The sequence below is a fragment of the Carcharhinus amblyrhynchos genome, chromosome 8 (genome assembly GCF_965287045.1).
Source record: "Carcharhinus amblyrhynchos chromosome 8, sCarAmb.v2.hapA, whole genome shotgun sequence".
Classification (NCBI taxonomy): Eukaryota; Metazoa; Chordata; class Chondrichthyes; order Carcharhiniformes; family Carcharhinidae; genus Carcharhinus; species Carcharhinus amblyrhynchos.
In genome coordinates, this window is record NC_137331.1 from 28,833,314 (window position 1) to 28,851,402 (window position 18,089).

The 18,089-nt window shown below is 45.3% G+C and overlaps 1 protein-coding gene and 1 long non-coding RNA gene across 3 annotated transcripts in view; one reads left to right on the forward strand and one right to left on the reverse strand.

Annotated features, from left to right (window-relative positions):
* Positions 1 to 11,580, reverse strand: part of LOC145346489 (uncharacterized) — a 32,089-nt gene extending 20,509 nt beyond the window's left edge. Inside the window, exons 1-2 of the long non-coding RNA XR_013887700.1 lie at positions 11,503 to 11,580; positions 1,051 to 1,210 (exon numbers count right to left, since the gene is read on the reverse strand). This is a non-coding gene — a long non-coding RNA (uncharacterized LOC145346489). The remainder of the gene's footprint in view (positions 1 to 1,050; positions 1,211 to 11,502) is intronic.
* Positions 11,433 to 18,089, forward strand: part of grhl2b (grainyhead-like transcription factor 2b) — a 102,099-nt gene continuing 95,442 nt past the window's right edge. For both annotated transcript variants that reach the window (XM_080193811.1, XM_080193812.1), the window contains exon 1: positions 11,433 to 11,754. In XM_080193811.1, coding sequence (XP_080049937.1) covers positions 11,735 to 11,754 — 20 coding nt within the window. In that variant the 5' untranslated portion in view covers positions 11,433 to 11,734. The remainder of the gene's footprint in view (positions 11,755 to 18,089) is intronic.

Genomic DNA, 18,089 nt, shown 5'->3' on the forward strand with positions numbered 1-18,089 from the left:
AGATGAGAAAGAGAATGATGTATCCAGCACATGCTGGGCTAAATTTCCACATGGATGGTGAGGTGGGACCAGAGATATCCATGCCAGCAATTTTGCAACATCTGTCAACATGTTCTGCTAGTGGTCTGTTTTGGGAGGCTGCTTCTGCAGGGCACCAGCTACCCAGTGAGTGATATATGGCCTTTTATGGCTGCTCAATGTCGTCAGTTTGCCAGGGCTCCCAGAGGAAACAATTTACTTGGAGGCCAAGTTCGAAATCTCCCTCAGGATTCTGCTGCCAATATCTGGGTTCCTGATATCCGTCTTGACCTGCGAATGAAAATATTGCCCATTGTTTTTAGCTCTCTCTTGAATAGCAGCTATTTAGGTGAAGTACCAAGGGAACCAGTGCCTCTGGAACCAGATCTCAGCAGTGGTCAGTAACTTCACATAGGGTAGGATTAGCTTAAAGATGACACCTCAGGTGCCTTTGCACAGAACTTCCTTTCTAGTCTCAGTTCCATCTCATCATCATGTTGCATATCCAGGGGTACTGCAACTGCAGTACATATCTACTGCAGGCTCTGTGGACAAATCAACAAATCAATTACCTTCCCTGCAAAGATGCTGTGGCATTCCCCAGCAAACCAGCAACTCACCTCCAGTTACACTGCACACTTCCACAAATATTGTAATCGAAGAGGGAAGCAAAATCATCTCACCTGCAAGTTGGATGGCTGGCCCTTTAAATAACACTGATGGGGAGATCCCTCCTGCTGGTGATCACAAATGGGTGAATATCACCTGTGCTGAGTGGGCCTGACAGCCCATGTTTCAAAAAGCTCCTGTCAAATACGTCAGAATGGTTTTTTGATGTTGAACTCCAACCAGCTGGGACACTTCTGGTGCAAGCACAACACAAGCCTGCAGGAGTACTCTGCCCAAAGAGTGCCATACTGGCCATGTCCAATACACCATGTGTGTTTGGGTGAGAGGTTCCAAAGCATCAATTCCAATGGAAATCCTAAAGGAAGTTAGAGGGAAGAAAGACATTTGAAAAGTTATGGTTACCTGCTGTTCTTGGGCTAGGGTACCATATGTGTGCTTGGGTAGAAAAGGATCCAGTTCAGCAGTTATCAGTGCCATCACCTCATTCAGCCTTGCTTATGGAGATATTTCTCTCACTGCTGAGCACAGCTCATCTTCTTTGGAATATTTATGCATTTTAGGTCTGTGAATGCAAACATTTGTCATTTGATCTTATTTTTATGGGAAGGGGATGAGTATGAAAATATTAGTTTCTTATCTCATATCCCAAAGTGATAGCAATTAATGCCTCAATGTATTTAAAAATTGTACGTTTTAACTCTGACACCGTGAAGCAGAGCTGGGATAGCACTCCATAACCATCTCTTTGTAGGCAAGCCTTTATGGTACTGGGCAATGCCTCCAGCAGAGGATCAGGCTTAACTGGTGATTCACCAGAGTTAAATAAGCTGCAGGTACTTATTTTAACATTAACACACAGTCAGAGAGAGAGACACATTGATGTTGGAGGAAGTCTCGGTGGGATCCAAATGCTCATAACTTAACGTAACATGGGAAAACGTTTTTGGATGGATGGGCCAAATGAATATATTTGGGGGAGAAGGCAGGTGAATGACAGGAAATGAATTGCTCATTCATAAGAACATAAGAAATAGGAGCAGGAGTAGGCCATCCAGCCCTTCGAGCCTGCCCCGCCATTCAATAAGATCATGGCTGATCTGTCGTGGCTCAGTTCCACATTCCCACCCTCTCCCCATAACCCTTAATCCCCTCGCTTATCAAAAACCCATCAACCCGCGTCTTAAAAATATTTAGCGAGGCAGCCTCCACCACCTCATCGGGCAGAGAATTCCAGAGATTCACCACCCTTTGAGTGAAGAAGTTCCTCAACTCCGTTCTAAACCGCTCCCCCCTTTATCTTGAGACTGTGCCCCCTAGTCCTACTGTCCTTTCTGAGCGGGAAGAGCCTCTCCACCTCTATCCTATCCATCCCACTCATCATCTTATACGTCTCAATGAGATCTCCCCTCATTCTTCTAAACTCTAACGAGTACAAGCCTAGTTTATTCAGCCTCTCCTCATAGCTCAACCCCCTCAACTCCGGTATCAGCCTAGTAAACCTCCTCTGCACTCCCTCCAAGGCCAAAATATCCTTGCGTAAGTACAGCGACCAAAACTGCACACAGTACTCCAGCTGCGGCCTCACCAATGCCCTATACAGCCGCAGCATTCCAAGCACCAGTGCAGACATAATGGGCTGAATGGCCTCCTTCTGCATTGTAACAATCCTATGATTCTGCTCACAGATTGAACTAAGCCACCTATAATGTGTGGTGCCACATGGTGCAAGAGACCGCTCAGAAAATCTAAAACTATATTGTGCTTAGGAAACATGTGGTTATGATGCTAATGGCCAGAATTTTCCGGCCGTTCACACTAGTGGGAGTCTCTGACCCTGCTGTAGTGAACGGAGACTTGGCTAAGCGCCAAATTCTCCGTCCCCATTTGAATGGTGGTGGGACATGAATAGTCAGAAAATTCCAGTCAATACGTCCCATTCAGACTGTAAGTAACTGATTGTTCCTTACTGTTATGCTTTGGGGCTCTAGCCTCTCCTACAGCAACGAGCAAAAGAATAGGTAGCCACAACGCGGATTACTTATTTGATCCATTATTGTCACATGTATTAGTGTACAGTGAAAAGTATTGTTTCTTGTGCATTACAGACAAAGCATACATTTCATATAGAAGGAAATGAGACAGTGAAGAATGTAGTGTTACAGTCATAGCTAGGGTGTAGAGAAAGATCAACTTAATGCAAGGTATGTCCATTAAAAAGTCTGAAAGTAGCAGGGAAGAAGCTGTTCTTGAGTCAGTTGGTATGTGTCCTCAGACTTTTGTATCTTTTTCCTGATGGAAGAAATTGGAAGAGAGAATGTCCGAGGTGCTTAGGATCCTTAATTGTGCTGGCTGCTTTACCGAGACAGGGGGAAGTGTAAACAGAGTCAGTGGATGGGAGGCTGGTTTACATGATGATTGGACTTAATTATTTAACCAACAAATCAGCATTTATTGAGATAAGTGTTCCCCCGTCACAGTCTAAGACAGAAGAGAAATAGTACCCTGCGAATGCCTCCAGTGACGTCATAACAAAGATGCATTGCTTTACAATACATAACACTAATGCATACTACCAACGATTTAATCTGATCCAAGGGAGCTTGTGTGACCTCTTCCCACCACTGCCAAAAGGTGCAGCAGGTTTGTCTGTTTAATGAGTGGCATTTTTAAAAAGAGGCACAGTGGCAAGCCCTGCTGCCTCACAGCAAAAAGTCTGACAACACCAGGTTTTAGTCCAACCTATTTATTTGATAATATACTCACAAGCTTTCGAGGGGACTGCCTCTTCGTCAGGTGAATGGAGAGTTCTGGCCTCAGACAGAGCATATAAAGCACAGACAGTACCAGGGACCCTGGTTCAATTCCCAGTTTGGGTCAATGTCTGTGTGGAGTTTGTGTGTTCTCCCTGTGTCTGCGTGGGTTTCCTCCGGGTGCTCTGGTTTCCTCCCACAGTCTGAAAGGTGTGCTAGTTAACTGAATTGGCTGTGTTAAATTCTTCCTCAGTGTCCCAAATGTGGTGACGAGGGAATTTTCACAGTAATTCACTGCAGTGTTAATGTAAGCCTACTTGTGACTAATAAATGAACTTCAACTTTAACTATCCTGTTGAACATGTTTGTAATTCCACGCTAGCAGTTTTAATAGCACATCATCCTTATAATGATATGTTTTGTACTTTTCCATTCTACAGCTATACACTTTGATTTATGATTGTCACATGTATTAACATAAAATGAAAATATTATTTCTAATGTGCTATACAGACAAAGCATACCTTTCATAGAGAAGGAAACGAGAGACTGCAGAATGTAGTGCTACAGTCACAGCTAAGGTGTAGAGAAAGATCAACTTAATGTAAGGTAAATCCATTCAAAAGACTGACAGCAGCAGGGAAGAAGCTGTTCTTGAGTCGGTTGGTATGTGACCTCAGACTTTTGTATCTTTTTCCCAAAGGAAAAAAGTGGAAGAGAGAATGTCCAGGGTGTGTGGGGTCCTTGACATAAGAACATAAGAAATAGGAGCAGGAGTAGGCCACCTAGCCCCTCGAGCCTGCCCCGCCATTCAATAAGATCATGGCTGATCTGTCGTGTCTCAGTTCCACATTCCCGCCCTCTCCCATAACCCTTAATCCCCTTGCCTATCAAAAACCTATCAACCCGCGTCTTAAATATATTTAGCGAGGCAGCCTCCACCACTTCAACGGGCAGAGAATTCCAGAGATTCACCACCCATTGGAGTGAAGAAGTTCCTCCTCAACTCTGTTCTAAACCGCCCCCCCTTTATCTTGAGGCTGTGCTGCTGCTTTGCGAGACAGCGGGAAGTGTAGACAGAGTCAATGGATGAGAGGCTAGTTTGCGTGATGGATTGGGCTACATTCACGACCTTTTGTATGTAGACCCTAGTGGTCTTGGGCAGAGCAGGAGCCATACCAAGCTGTGATACAACCAGAAAGAATGCTTTCTATAATGCATTTGTAAAGTTGGTGAGAGTCGTAGCTGACATGCCAAATTTCCTTAGTTTTCTGAGAAATAGAGGCATTAGTGGGAGAGAAATAGAGGCATTTCTTAACTATAGTGTCAGCATGGGGGGACCAGGACAGGTTGTTGGTGACCTGGACACCTAAAAACTTGAAGCTCTTGACTCTTTCCACTTTGTCCCCATTGATGTAGATAGGGGGATGTTCTCCCTTCTGCTTCCTGAAGTCAATGACTATTTCCTTTGTTTTGTTGACATTGAGGGAGAGATTATTGTTGCCGCAGCAGTTCACCAGATTCTCTATCTCATTCCTGTACTCTGTCTTGTCATTGTTTGCGATCTGATGCACTGTGATGGTGTCGTTAGAAAACTTGAAAATCGAATTGGTGGTGAATTTTCTACACAGTCATAGATGTATAAGTATAGTAGGGGGCTGAGAACACAGCCTTGTAGGGCACCGGTGTTGAGGATGATCGTGGAGGAGGTGTTGTTACCTATCCTTCCTGATTGTGATCTGTGAAATAGGAAATTCAGGATCCAGTCACAGTCGAGGTGCCGAGGCCCAGGCCATGGAGTTTAGAGTTGAGCTTTGTGGGAATAAAAGTGTTGAAGGCTGAGCTGTAGTCAATAAATAGGAGTCTGACATAAATGTCCTTGTTATCTAGATGTTCCAGGGTTGAGTGCAGGGCCAGGGAAATGGCGTCTGCTGTGGACCTGTTGCATCAGTAGGCAAATTGTAGTGGATCCAGGTAGTTCAGGAGGCTGGAATTGATTCGTGCCATGACTAAGCTTTCGATGCACTTCATAATGATGGATGTCAGAGCCACCGGCCGATAAGTCTTACTTCCATAAAGATATCCTAGCTTACAGTGAAAGAAATATAACTGAATACCTTGTAGTTATTCATCCTAAATGCAGGGTGAAAACTCCTTAATATTGGGTATACCCAGGGTTTTGAAATAGGAAACCGGTATCAAATGCAACAACATAGCATTTTTATTAGAGTAAATGTATGGAAGTGCTTCACATAATCAAACAGACACGACAAGCCATCGTAGAAGAGTTCTTTAGAAGTGTAGCTAGAGACAGGTCCTTGGGAGGCTTTGCTATATAGTTATGAAGTGGATTGCCAAGATGCCTGAAGATTCTGCTACTGTTGGTGTGTTTAGGCAAGGGAAGAATAGGTAGAGGAGATCACAATCAAAAAGAAGAGGACGGGCTAGGACTTGGAGTTGGAGGAAGTTGGAAAAGCACAATGAGCTAAAGAATTTACAAATCAGGATCAAGATTTACCAAATCTTTCAAAGTCTTGATATTGACCAGAACCATGTGCCGAGAACAAGCACAAGTATCCAGCAGGACTTCCTTCCTAATTTCAATCTAATTAAGTTGCTGCCATCAGGGTTGCTGTTTTGTTCAATAAGGTCGCTCTCCTAGAGATACCAGCCCTACCAGAAAGCCAGAAGGTCACTGGAGGTGCTGCCTGCTGCCGAGTCAGGCAGGGCTCCTGCAGCATTCAGGAAGCAGGTCAAAAATGTTAATAGAACCAACTCCGAGGAAACCTCTGGTTCGACGAGGCCTATCTTCCCTCCCCACGGGTCTCACAAAACTACAAAAACTCTTCTTCCCCAGACTGTCCCTGGGAGGCCACTCTCATTCAGCTGGCCACCTTTCCCTTAGAGGTGGTAAATGCGCAGGGGCTGGCGAGCCTGGCAAAACTTTAATGGGGCCTTTGCATTTTTAAATTGCCTCCTTGTGGCAGAGAGCCTGCCCCATTTCATTCCTGCTGTCGGTAAAATTCCTTGATTGTGGGACATGGTCGTGGAACGGATCCGCCACAGCGTCCTGCGATTTTATAAGCCCTCCCATCTTGTTTTCCATCTCACTGCTGGCTGGTAAAATTCTGCTGTTTTAGATGACTGAGGCTAATCTCCAGCATCAGAAAATGTCAACAAATCTATCAGGTTAGTAATTTAGCACAGAAGCTGCTGCATTCGAGCAGTGTTAGTACCTTATTCAAATCATGTTAAGCTCCATGTGATTTCTTCGCAACAACTACACCAACAGAAATACTTATTGGCTTTCTGTGGAATTAAAACATTTTTCTAAAATTACTGAGGACCTCTTTGTTCTACAAATGCACTACAGCATACAACTGACCTATCAACCCTACCACTTCATGCAGCAGATTACTGAAGTTAGGATTGCTATTTTTTGCTAAATCCAAAATTAGATAAGAAGTTGCAAGGCAACAAAGGATAGGTGATAGACTCATGTCAATAATTCTAATAATAAATCCTTTAAAGTTTTGTTGACTAGTATGTATTGGCACTCCATGGGAAATTTTATTATTGTTTGAGGGTAGGTTTTGCAAAATTTGCATTTGATGTTTTCTTTGCTGATTAAAAACTTCCTCGAAAACTTTAATCCATAACTCCACATTATAAAACACATTGGCACAAAGTGTTGTAGAAGGTTTCATGTGCTAATGGATCTCATAACCACAGTCATAACTTGCCCAGTGAACCATGTTGGGAAGTGCATATGTGTGCAGAACAAGAATCCCCTAAGGCTATCTCACGCTCAATGCTTTTCCGTTTTGGATTTGGCTGAGTGCGGTGGTTCGTCAGAGGGCTATAGCAAGAGCCAAATTAATGGCTCAGCTACCAGGAGGGTAGGAGGAAGAGTGGAAGTTCTATAGTGGTAGAGGATTCTGTAGGGGAGCAGCCAGGTGCTTCTGCAGTCATAGACAAGACTCCAGCATGGTATGCTGACCTTCTATTGCCAGGGTCAGGGATGTCACAGAGCAACTGCAAGACATTCTTTTGGGGGAGGGTGAACAGCCAGAGATCATGGTTCACATTGGGATCAATGATGTATCTAAGGGGATGAGATCCTGAAAGCACATTTTAGGGAGTTAGGAAGGGAATTAAAAAGCAGGATCTCAAGAGAAATGACCTCAGGATTACTCCTGGTGTCATAGCCTATTGAGGATAAGAATAAGAGAATTGGGCAGTTCAACATGTGGCTGGAGAGACAGAGAAAATGAGGGCTTTGGATTTCCTGGGGCATTGGGATTGTTTCTAGGGCAGGTGGGACCACTACAAGGAGGACAGGTTACATCCTATAAAAACTGGGACTAATGGCCTCATGGGGAGGTTTGCTAGCGCTGTTGGAGAGGGTTTAAATCAGATTGATTAAAGTTAGTTTTGGTGAGTTAGCTCATGTATAGTCTCAGTGGCCATGGGCCAGTGAAGAGAAAAAAATCAGCCAGGGATATTGCATCTGTTCACTGCTCATGCCCATGTAGCCCAGCACAAGTTACAACTTCAGGAGACAAGGCGAACAAATGTGAAGGGAAAAGATCTGTTTTTTTTTTACACAAGAAATACATTGGAATTAGTTTCTTAGCTGGGGATGCACCTATCCCATTATCAGAATATGATTTCCTTAACACGTAGCTACAGATTCCTCCTATGTTGATAGTTTTTTAGTTTTCAGCATGGTAAAAGTTAATAAGCTGCTTTAAGTCACTCATGATCTGTTTGAATTTATTTTGACTACAGTTAAGCGTTATATATCTCATCAATAGATTTAAATCAAGCTGAATAGGACATGCTGGAAGGACTTAGCCGGTCTGACAGCATCAATACAGACAGAAACAGAGCTAACATTCCAGGTCTGTGACCTTTCTCTCATCACAGGTGCTGTCAGACCCACTGAACCTTTCTGTTTTAATTTCAGATTTCCAGTATCAGCAGCATTTTGCATTTGTCTGAATGAGCTAGGAACTGTTTGCTTGTTTTCTTATCTCCCTTACCAATTCTTTCTTTGGATTTTTCCGTTCCATAATGTACAAAATACATGAACTCTTTCCAGTGCATTTCTCAAAGTTTATCATTTATATGATAATTGATTGTTTTTCACTGAATAGTGAGACCAGCAATGGTCACAGTCTATGGAACCATAGAATCCCTACAGTGCAGAAAGAGGACACCCGACCCATTGAGTCTGCGTTGATAAAAATCCCACTCAGGTCCTATCCCGTCACCCCACACATTTACCCTGCTAATCCCTCTACCTACACATCCTGGGAAACTAAGGGGCAATTTAGCATGGCCAATCAACCTAACCCACACATCTTTGAATTGTGGGAGGAAACTGGAGCACCTGGAGGAAACCTATGCAGACACGGGGAGAATGTGCAAACTCTGCACAGACAGTGACCCAAGTGGGAATTGAACCCAGGTCCCTGGAGCTGTGCGGTAGCAGTTCTGACCACTGTGCCACCCACCATTTGTCATGCAAAGAACGTGCAAACTCCACACAAGACAATCACCCAAGGTTGGAATTGAACCTGAGTCCTGATGCTGAGGCAGCAGGGTGCACCCTGTGCCACCCTATTTATATTTCAATCTATAGTATTTTGAATAAATCTTGGCTGGCTCAGGGAATTCTATTGCTATAATAAATGTTGATTATTTGTTTCTAATTTTCTCCCAAGTGTTAAAATCAAAAACAAAAACAGAAAACAGACCCTCAGTACATCTGCATTTGTGAAGAGCACAAATTAACATTTTGGACATATCAGAAAAGTAGAACAAAAGCTAATTTCCTTCCTTTCAGAAAACAATGGTCTACACCTGAAACACCAACTTGTATTCTTGACACAGACACTGCCTGTGGCACGGAATGCTGCCAGCAATTTCTGTTTTTGTTTTGAACATCCCCCTGTTTATAAAATATTGTCCAGTGTCTACACTGTTGATTCCCGCTTCCCTTGGATATAATCAATTAATTAACTATCATGCTATGCTTATCCTTTATCTTGTTGCCTATTTTGCCTGATGAACATCAGACACCACTGCCATTTCTCAAACTAAGTTTCATTGCTCTGACTCTACAGGGTCTCTAGAAACAACACTGATTGGAAAATCCACTATCTTGAATGTGTCTGGTATTGACATTTTGCATTCTTAAGTGCTGGGCTTCTTCCGCGTGCTATCTCTCCCTCACATTGCATTTATTTATTAGTCACAAGGAGGCTGACATTAACACTGTAATGAAGTTAATGTTAAAATCCCATGGTCACCACACTCTGGCGCCTGTCAGGTACACAGCGGAAAAATGTAACATGGCACATCTTTCAGACTGTGGGAGGAAACCCACACAGACATGGGGAGAATGTGCAGACTCTGCACATACAGTGACCCAAGCTGGGAATTGAACCCAGGTCCCTGGCACTGTGAGGCTGCAGTGCTAACCGCTGTGCCACTGTGCTGTCCATACAATGCTGCAAATTCCATCATTTAAGTTTCAATGCCAGTCTTTCCTTACTTTCTTGAAAGCCACAGGCAATATTGGGATGGGGTTTAATGACCAACACTAATCAGACATCATATCCAACTGACTTTCCTTCACATGGAGACTCGATGGTGAAAACAGAGAGGCATGGCCGAGCAAACTATTTCTCTCTACGGATGGTGCGTGACCAGAGGTTTCTGATCCTATCTCAAAAACACGTAACATGTAACTTTTCACAGGATAGCAATCAGCAGGGAAAACATTGATGGATTTTCCTCCTTCCTAACCAAAGGAAACTGACATCAATTATTTGTCCTTCTCCAATTAGTTCAGTATGGACCATGGATCAAAGCAGAATCTTACATGATCTGCACAGTTAAATAACACACCAATTGGTGTACGTACCCCTGGATCCATCGGTGAATCTAATCTTACTCCATATAAATACATATACTTACACAAAACATTCATATCAACTTGATTTACATTTAATGTTTCAAGTTTGGCTTTCTTAAAAAGCATGAATAATGAGTGCAGAAGATAACCTATCACATGTATCTCCTAAGCTAACAACTGTCATTTACACAGGGTTGTATATGGAGGTTGAATAATGGATACCGTGCCTTAAAGTGATTACAGAGCAGTAATCCAATCAAGCAGTGTTTGAGAACTTGAAAACAAAATTGCAGTGGTTTATATAATTGTCATCTGAATCCTGAAATTATGTTGCTGCCTTGAAACTACTCCAGGTTACTGGTTTTTGAAAAAACTATATGGTAAGCTTCGTAAAATGATTTTATTCAATTCTGAGTACATTTCAGTGCCAACAACAGGTGGTGGAGCAGAAGGCAGTTGCCAGTGTATCTCATGCTGTTGATACACTGACTGAATGATTAACAATTGTGTTACAATCCTAACCAAGAAATACTTTGCAACAAGTTATCATACATTTCTACAGCCACTTTCCACACACACTTAACATATTCCATTTCCTCCATTTAGCATAGAGTGATATTCCCTTTCAGTGATGTTATTACAACAAACAACACTTGTGATCTATCTCTGGGCAGCTATTTTCACTGGTAACACATTTTGTTTTCTCCCTCAGTTCATCTTAATGTTATTGTTTTATCCCCATGCTCATTTCTTCCATTTGAGCACCAAACTCCACATTTCCAGCACTGTCCATTTTTTTAAAAAAAATCCATATTCTTCTTCTCAGGTGTGTGTCAAAATCCGTGTTGGTGTGATATTCTCCAAGATTAGACACCATTGCTCTCTTTCACTCTTCCACCCCCTCTCAGGTACAGTACCTCTGTGTCTGCATGTGTGTGCGCGGCTGTGAATTCATGGTGGGTGGATCTATGCACCTTTCATCCAGTCACTTACCTGGTTTCGACATCTGGTGCCGCCCACTGGAATCTGAAAGCATTCCGCCTGGAAAAAACTTTTTTTTTACCTCCAGCACCTCACCCAACTGAAATCTGCATTTTCACACACACACACACACACACCTTTATATATAAAAAAAATTCTTGTTTTCTTTTGGAAATTCTCTTATCAACTTGTACTCACAGTCGAGTCCCACTATATTTTTCAGAAGGAATTTTGATTTCATCCCCTCCTCCTCTTCACCTTATGCAGTCCTGCAAGTCTCATGTAGCCCAGGTACATCGTGGGACTGCTCTCATCGCACCGGTTCTGCAGAAAGTGGAAAAGAGGAATTACCTGTAGCCCGGGTTCTGCCTTCAGACCGCACCGCACCGACTTGAAAGTCCAGTTTCGCAAGAAGAAGAGCCGGGGAAATATGTCACAGGAGACGGACAAGTAAGTGAACCTACTGGTTCTGGCTGTCTCTTTATCCACCACTTTATCTCTCATGGTCTCTTCTTTTTCCAACACTTCCACTCCCACCTTACCTCAGCAAACCTGACTTCTATCCGCATATTTCCACTGGATCATAATTTTATGAACTTTTTTTTATTAGTTACTGGATTCTGCTCAAGTTTGCCCTCCCCAAAAAAAACAAAACACCAATCGGCCATTTTCTGACCAGGGATCCAAGCTGGAGTTTTTTAAATTCTCCCCTCCCTCAGGAAAACAAAAAGAAAAACAAATGTTTTTATTTAGTTTTGGTGATACTCCCTCCCGCTGGTGTTGGGTGGATTTAGGCGGGATGGGGTTTTTTTGGGGGGGAGCGAATGTGCGGCTTTTCAGTGCTGGGCCCTGGATGAGGGGGGACTGAACCTGACCAGTCTCCCCCCACCCCTCTCCAGCCTGGGGGGAGGGGAAGGCTGTTAACGTGGCTACGCTTCCCCTCTTCCCCCACCAACCCCCCCCTCCAGCCACGGAGGGGGGCTGTTACCTGGCCAGTTTCTCCCCCACCCCCCACACCAACAGACCCTCACCTGTGGCTGGGGCTGTGTTACCTGGCCAGTTACCCCCACATACCCTCACCTGGGGGTGGTGCTGTGTTATCTGGCCAGTTACTCCCACAGTCCCTCACCTGGGTAGGGGTGGGGGTTGTTCCCTGCCCAATGTTTTTCCTGCCCCCCTCACCACCCAGACCCTTACCTGAGGGGGGCTGTTACCTGCCCAGTCTCCCACACCCCCCCGACCCTCACCTGGCGGGTGGGGGAGGGGGAGGAGGTGGTTATTATCTGACCAGTCTCCCCCTCACCACTCAGACCCTCATCTGGGGAAGGAGGCTCACATCCCAGGTGGGCTCTCCAAGTGCGTCAGCATTGCGCCAACAATTTGTAGAGAAGGGGGGAGTGTGAGAGACTCCTATCCCATCCCCTAGGGGGAAATGTGTGCAACTCCCACCCCTCCCTAGGGGGAAGTGTGTGCCACTCCTACCGTTCTCTGGGAGGGAGTGTGTGAGATGCATAAAAAAAACCCACAAATGAGGAGGAACCAACAATTGGAGTTTCCTGTCTGGGTTGTTTATGATGCCCCGATCGACCACCTGTCCCACCCCTCTTCACTGTTGTAAAGTTGACATGATATATAAATGGAGACTTTACTTTAGAATGAGCAAAGACGCACACGCACACACCCTCTTCCATATTGTGTGGAGTAATTTGAAACCCACGACTATATTTCAAAACATGCAAATGCCACAATAATCAAAATCCTGCCTGAGGATTTGTTTTTCTCTCTGTTTGAGGGTTGTTGGACTAAACAACTGGTCTCCGGTCTGTTGCTGGGGGTGAAGTCTGGGGATCTCACACACTCTCCTAGCTAACATTAAGGGCCTTTAAATGGTCATTGGATAAACATATGGATGATATTGGAATAGTGTAGGTTCGATGGGCTTTAGATTGGTTTCACAGGTTGGTGCAACATAGAAGGGCCTGTACTGCACTGTAGTGTTCTGTGTTCTTCCCCCCCCCGCCCTTCCCAGTGCAGTGTGGGAGGTCTCAAATACTACACCGCCCCCCCCCCCCCCCCCCCCGCCTGCCACCAGAGGGGGAGGGTGTGGAATCTCAACATGCCCCTCCTAGAGGGGTGAGGGCCTCCAACACTCTCCTCTGGTGGGTGGGAGTCTCCAACACTCTGCCCTGGTGGATGGGGGTCTCAAACACTCTCCCCTAAGGATGGGGGTCGCACCCCCCCCCCCGAGCGTGGAGTGGGGGTCACATGTACTCCCCTTGAGGGTGGGGTGAGGGTTGCACAGACTACCCCCCCCGAGGGTGAATTGGGGGTTGCACACACTTCCCCTGAGGGTGGGGTGGGATTTGCACACACTTCCCCCGAGGGTGGGGTGGGAGTTGCACACACTACCGCCCCCCCCCCCCCCCAACCCCCGCCGAGGGTGGGGTGGGGGTCACACACGCTCCCCCCTAGGGAGGGATGGGGGTTGCATACATTCACCCCCAGGGGATGGGTTAGGAGTCTTTCACGCTCCCCCCTTCTCTAACATTTAACACCATCTTACTTCTCTCCAGTGAGTGCAACATCCCTCTTGTATTTATTCCTTTGTGTTTCACAATTCTGCAAGCATGCCATTCATTAGTTTGCACTCATTCCTGACTCATTTTCTTTTCATTTAAGCAATGCGCGGACAGATCCTCTAGTGTAAATATTTAGAATTTTGTTTAAAAAAAACTCACTTACTTGCCTGGGTATCTAATATGAAAGGTGGAAGAGGACAAGTTTCTTAATGTGAAGGACTTTAAAAGAGATCCCAGGCCACTGTCTAGGACTGAGGTTGAACTGGGTGAGAGTCCCTTTAATAATTCTCATTGTAATAAAGAGACAATATTTGTGTTTCTGGATACTAGCCTGGGGAATGACCGATCGTCTTTTCTCACATAGAAGTGGATCCCGGGGTAGCTGCTGTTGTTTTTCTTGTTTACTGCCACCTTCTCCCCAGTTGTATAAACTTTGTTTTTGGTGGAGGAGGGGGTAAGTTGGGAGGCAGGAACCTGTTTTTAAAGTACACCCCAAAACAGCTGTTAGTTTAAAAAGGGGGTATTTAGGCAATACCCCCTTTTTAAACTAACAGCTGTTTTGGGGTGTACTTTAATTCCGCTGAAACCTGAACACATTCCGCCAAATAAACAGGAAAGGAGAGGAAAGCACCCAAAATAATCTTGTGGGGGATTAATGGGTGACCATTTGATCTTTGTTTGATTCCCCTTTATCCATCTATCAATCCTATTGGCTGTGGGGCTTCTTTTCCCATATTGACACATATCAACTCTGAACTCAGTACAATAATGAGCTCGAAACAGCTGGAAATGCAACACTAAAAGATAGCAGCAGATCAGGCCTAAAGCTAGCATGTTGCCACGAGTCTGACCTGGAGCAGATGGGTAATGGTGTATCGTCCATAAATGGGAATTTAAAAGCAAAACACTGTAAGCGCTGCAAAGCTGAAATAAAAACAGGCTTGGTAGGTCAGAAAGCATCTGTGAAATATTGAGTGAAGTGGGGGTGGCATGACGGCACAGTGGTTAGCACTGCTGCCTCACAGTGCCAGGGACCTGGGTTCGATTCCTGGCTTGGGTCACTGTCTGTGCGGAATTTGCACGTTCTCCCCATGTCTGCGTGGGTTTCCTCTTGGTGCTCTGGTTTCCTCCCACAATCCGAAACACGTGCTGGTTAGGTGAAATCGGCCATGCTAAATTCTCCCTCTGCGTACCAAACAGGCGCCAGAGGGTGGAGACTAGGGGATTTTTACTGTGACAAATTAATAAATTAACTTGAAAAAAGGAATTCTCTCACTTTGACTAAGTGGCTGAGCAGGAACATAAGAGTATTTCCTGCTGCAGACGTTGATGGGAAAACATGCCAAATCTTCTAGCACCAACCTTATTAATTATGCACTAGTATATTACACCATATTCCATGATAGGGTGGCCTGGATGGTGCGTAGTCCATCATCATGTCCGGATGCCATATTGAAAAGGTGCTCACAACACTGACCCACTATTGGAGAAAGAAGATGGACCTCCTGAAAATGAAGATAGAGTCCCTACAGTGCAGAAGGAGGCCATTCAACCCATCAAGCTTGCATTGACAACAATCTCAGTTAGGCCCTATTCTTGCAACCCCATGTATTTGTCCCGCTAATCCCCCTGACACGAAGATCAATTTAGCATGGCCAAATCAACCTAACCCGCACATCTTTGGACTGTGGGAGGAAACCGGAGCACCCAGAGGAAACCCACGCAGACATGGGGAGAATGTGAAAACTCGGCACAGACAGTGACACAAGCCAGGAATGGAATCTGGGTCCCTAGCACAGTGAGGCAGCAGTGCTAACCACTGAGATGGATCATTGGGAGCACTATGAGACAAGAAGATGGACAAAGGTGGATGTCCAGGAAAATTCTGAAGCTAGAAGCTGGACCCCTTCCAGGACTCCAAATCTGGAAGGTACACCTGACCCCTGACCCATTGCTGTGGTGTTCCAGGGTCAGGGGCTGCAGGCAGCCTCCACTCTGAACTCCAGAGGCAGCCTCAGCCATTGTTTTATTATTGTCACGTATTAGCATAGTGAAAAGTATCACTTCTCGTGCACGATACAGACAAAGCGTACCATTTATAGAGAAGGAAAGGAGAGATTGCTACAGTCATAGCTAGGGTGTAGAGACAGATCAACTTAGTGCAAGGTAGGCCCATTCAAAAGTCTAATGGCAGCAGGGAAGATGCTGTTCTTGAATCATCTGGTATGTGACTTCAGACTTCTGTATCTTTTTCCTGACGGAAGAAGGCGAAAGAGAGAATGTCTGGGGTGCATGTGAACCTTAATTATGCTGGCTGCTTTAACGATGCAGGGGAAAGTGTAGACAGAGTCAATGGATGGAAGACTGGTTTGCAGAAAGGACTAGGCATCATTCATGGCCCCTTGTTGTTTTTTGCGGTCTTGGGCAGAGCAGGAGCCATACCAAACTGTGATACAACCAGAAAGAATGTTCTCCATCATGCATCTGTAAAAGTTGGTGAGAGTCGTAGTGGACATGCCAGATTTCCTTAGTTTTCTGAGAAGGCTATGGTTCAGGTTGTTCAGGTGAGTCTTGATATCTGCACGCCACATTGTCCCAAATTTGCTTCCCATTAACTTGTTTTCCCACTGGTATTGTGGGAAATCTGGCATGTGGAGGGCGGCAGGGTTGGGCCTTCCAATTTTTGGGATGCAAATGAGGTTCACACTGGCCTCTGATGAGTTTTCTGTCCCACCATAACGGGCACCAGCAAAAGGAAGTCATGTCTGACAAATTTACTTGAGTTCTATGAGGATGTGTCTAGGGCGGTGGATAGAGGAGAGCCGGTGGATGTCTTTCTTGATTTTCAGAAGGCATTTGACAAGATACCTCAAGAGGTTATTGCAGAAGGTCAGGGGACATGGAGCTGTGGGTAGGGTGTTAGCGTGGATAGAGGACTGGTTGTCAAATAGGAGGCAGAGAGTGGGGGTCAACGGGTGCTATTCGGATTGGCGGTTGGTGACTAGTGGAGTGCCTCAGGGGTCGGTGCTGGGGCCTCAGCTATCTACCATTTATATAGATGATCTGGAGGAGGGAACCGAGTGTATGGTGTCGAAATTTGCTGATGACACCAAGATTGGTGGAAAGGCAAATTGTGTGGAGGGTGTGGAGAGACTGCAGAAAGATCTAGATAGGCTGGGCGAATGGGCCAGGAACTGGCAAATGGAATTTAATGTTGGCAAGTGCGAGGTGGTCCACTTTGGTAGGAAGAATGGTAGGAAGGACTATTACTTACGTGGAGAAAAACTGCAGCAGGCGGCAGTGCAGAGGGACCTCGGGGTCCTTGTGCATGAGTCGCAAAAACCCAGCTTGCAGGTGCAGCAGGTGGTCAGGAAGGCAAATGGGATGCTGGCCTTCATAGCGAGGGGGATTGAATATAAAAGTAGGGAGGTCTTGCTGCGGCTGTATAGGGCATTGGTGAGGCCGCAGCTGGAGTACTGTGTGCAGTTTTGGGCGCCGTACTTACGCAAGGATATTTTGGCCTTGGAGGGAGTGCAGAGGAGGTTTACTAGGCTGATGCCAGAGTTGAGAGGGTTGAGCTATGAGGAGAGGCTGAATAAACTAGGCTTGTACTCGTTAGAGTTTAGAAGAATGAGGGGAGATCTCATTGAGACGTATAAGATGATGAATGGGATGGATAGGATAGAGGTGGAGAGACTCTTCCCGCTCAGAAAGGACAGTAGGTCTAGGGGGCACAGCCTCAAGATAAAGGGGGGGGCGGTTTAGGACGGAGTTGAGGAAGAACTTCTTCACTCAAAGGGTGGTGAATCTCTGGAATTCTCTGCCTGTTGAAGTGGTGGAGGCTACCTCGCTAAATATTTTTAAGAAGAGGGTTGATGGGTTTTTGATAAGAGAAGGGATTAAGGGTTATGGGGAGAGGGCGGGAATGTGGAACTGAGCCACGACAGATCAGCCATGATCTTATTGAATGGTGGGGCAGGCTCGAAGGGCCAGATGGCCTACTCCTGCTCCTATTTCTTGTGTTCTTAAACTCACATTGGTGTGAAACTGACTTCTGACCTCTCATCACAATTCCCACTGTATCCACCATCAAACATGTTGGCGGAGGCTTGGGAGAATTCTGCCCATTAACTCTTTTTTTTACTCCATGGATACTACCTGATCTGTTGAGTATTTCCACATTTGAGTATTTCTAGTGTTTTTTGT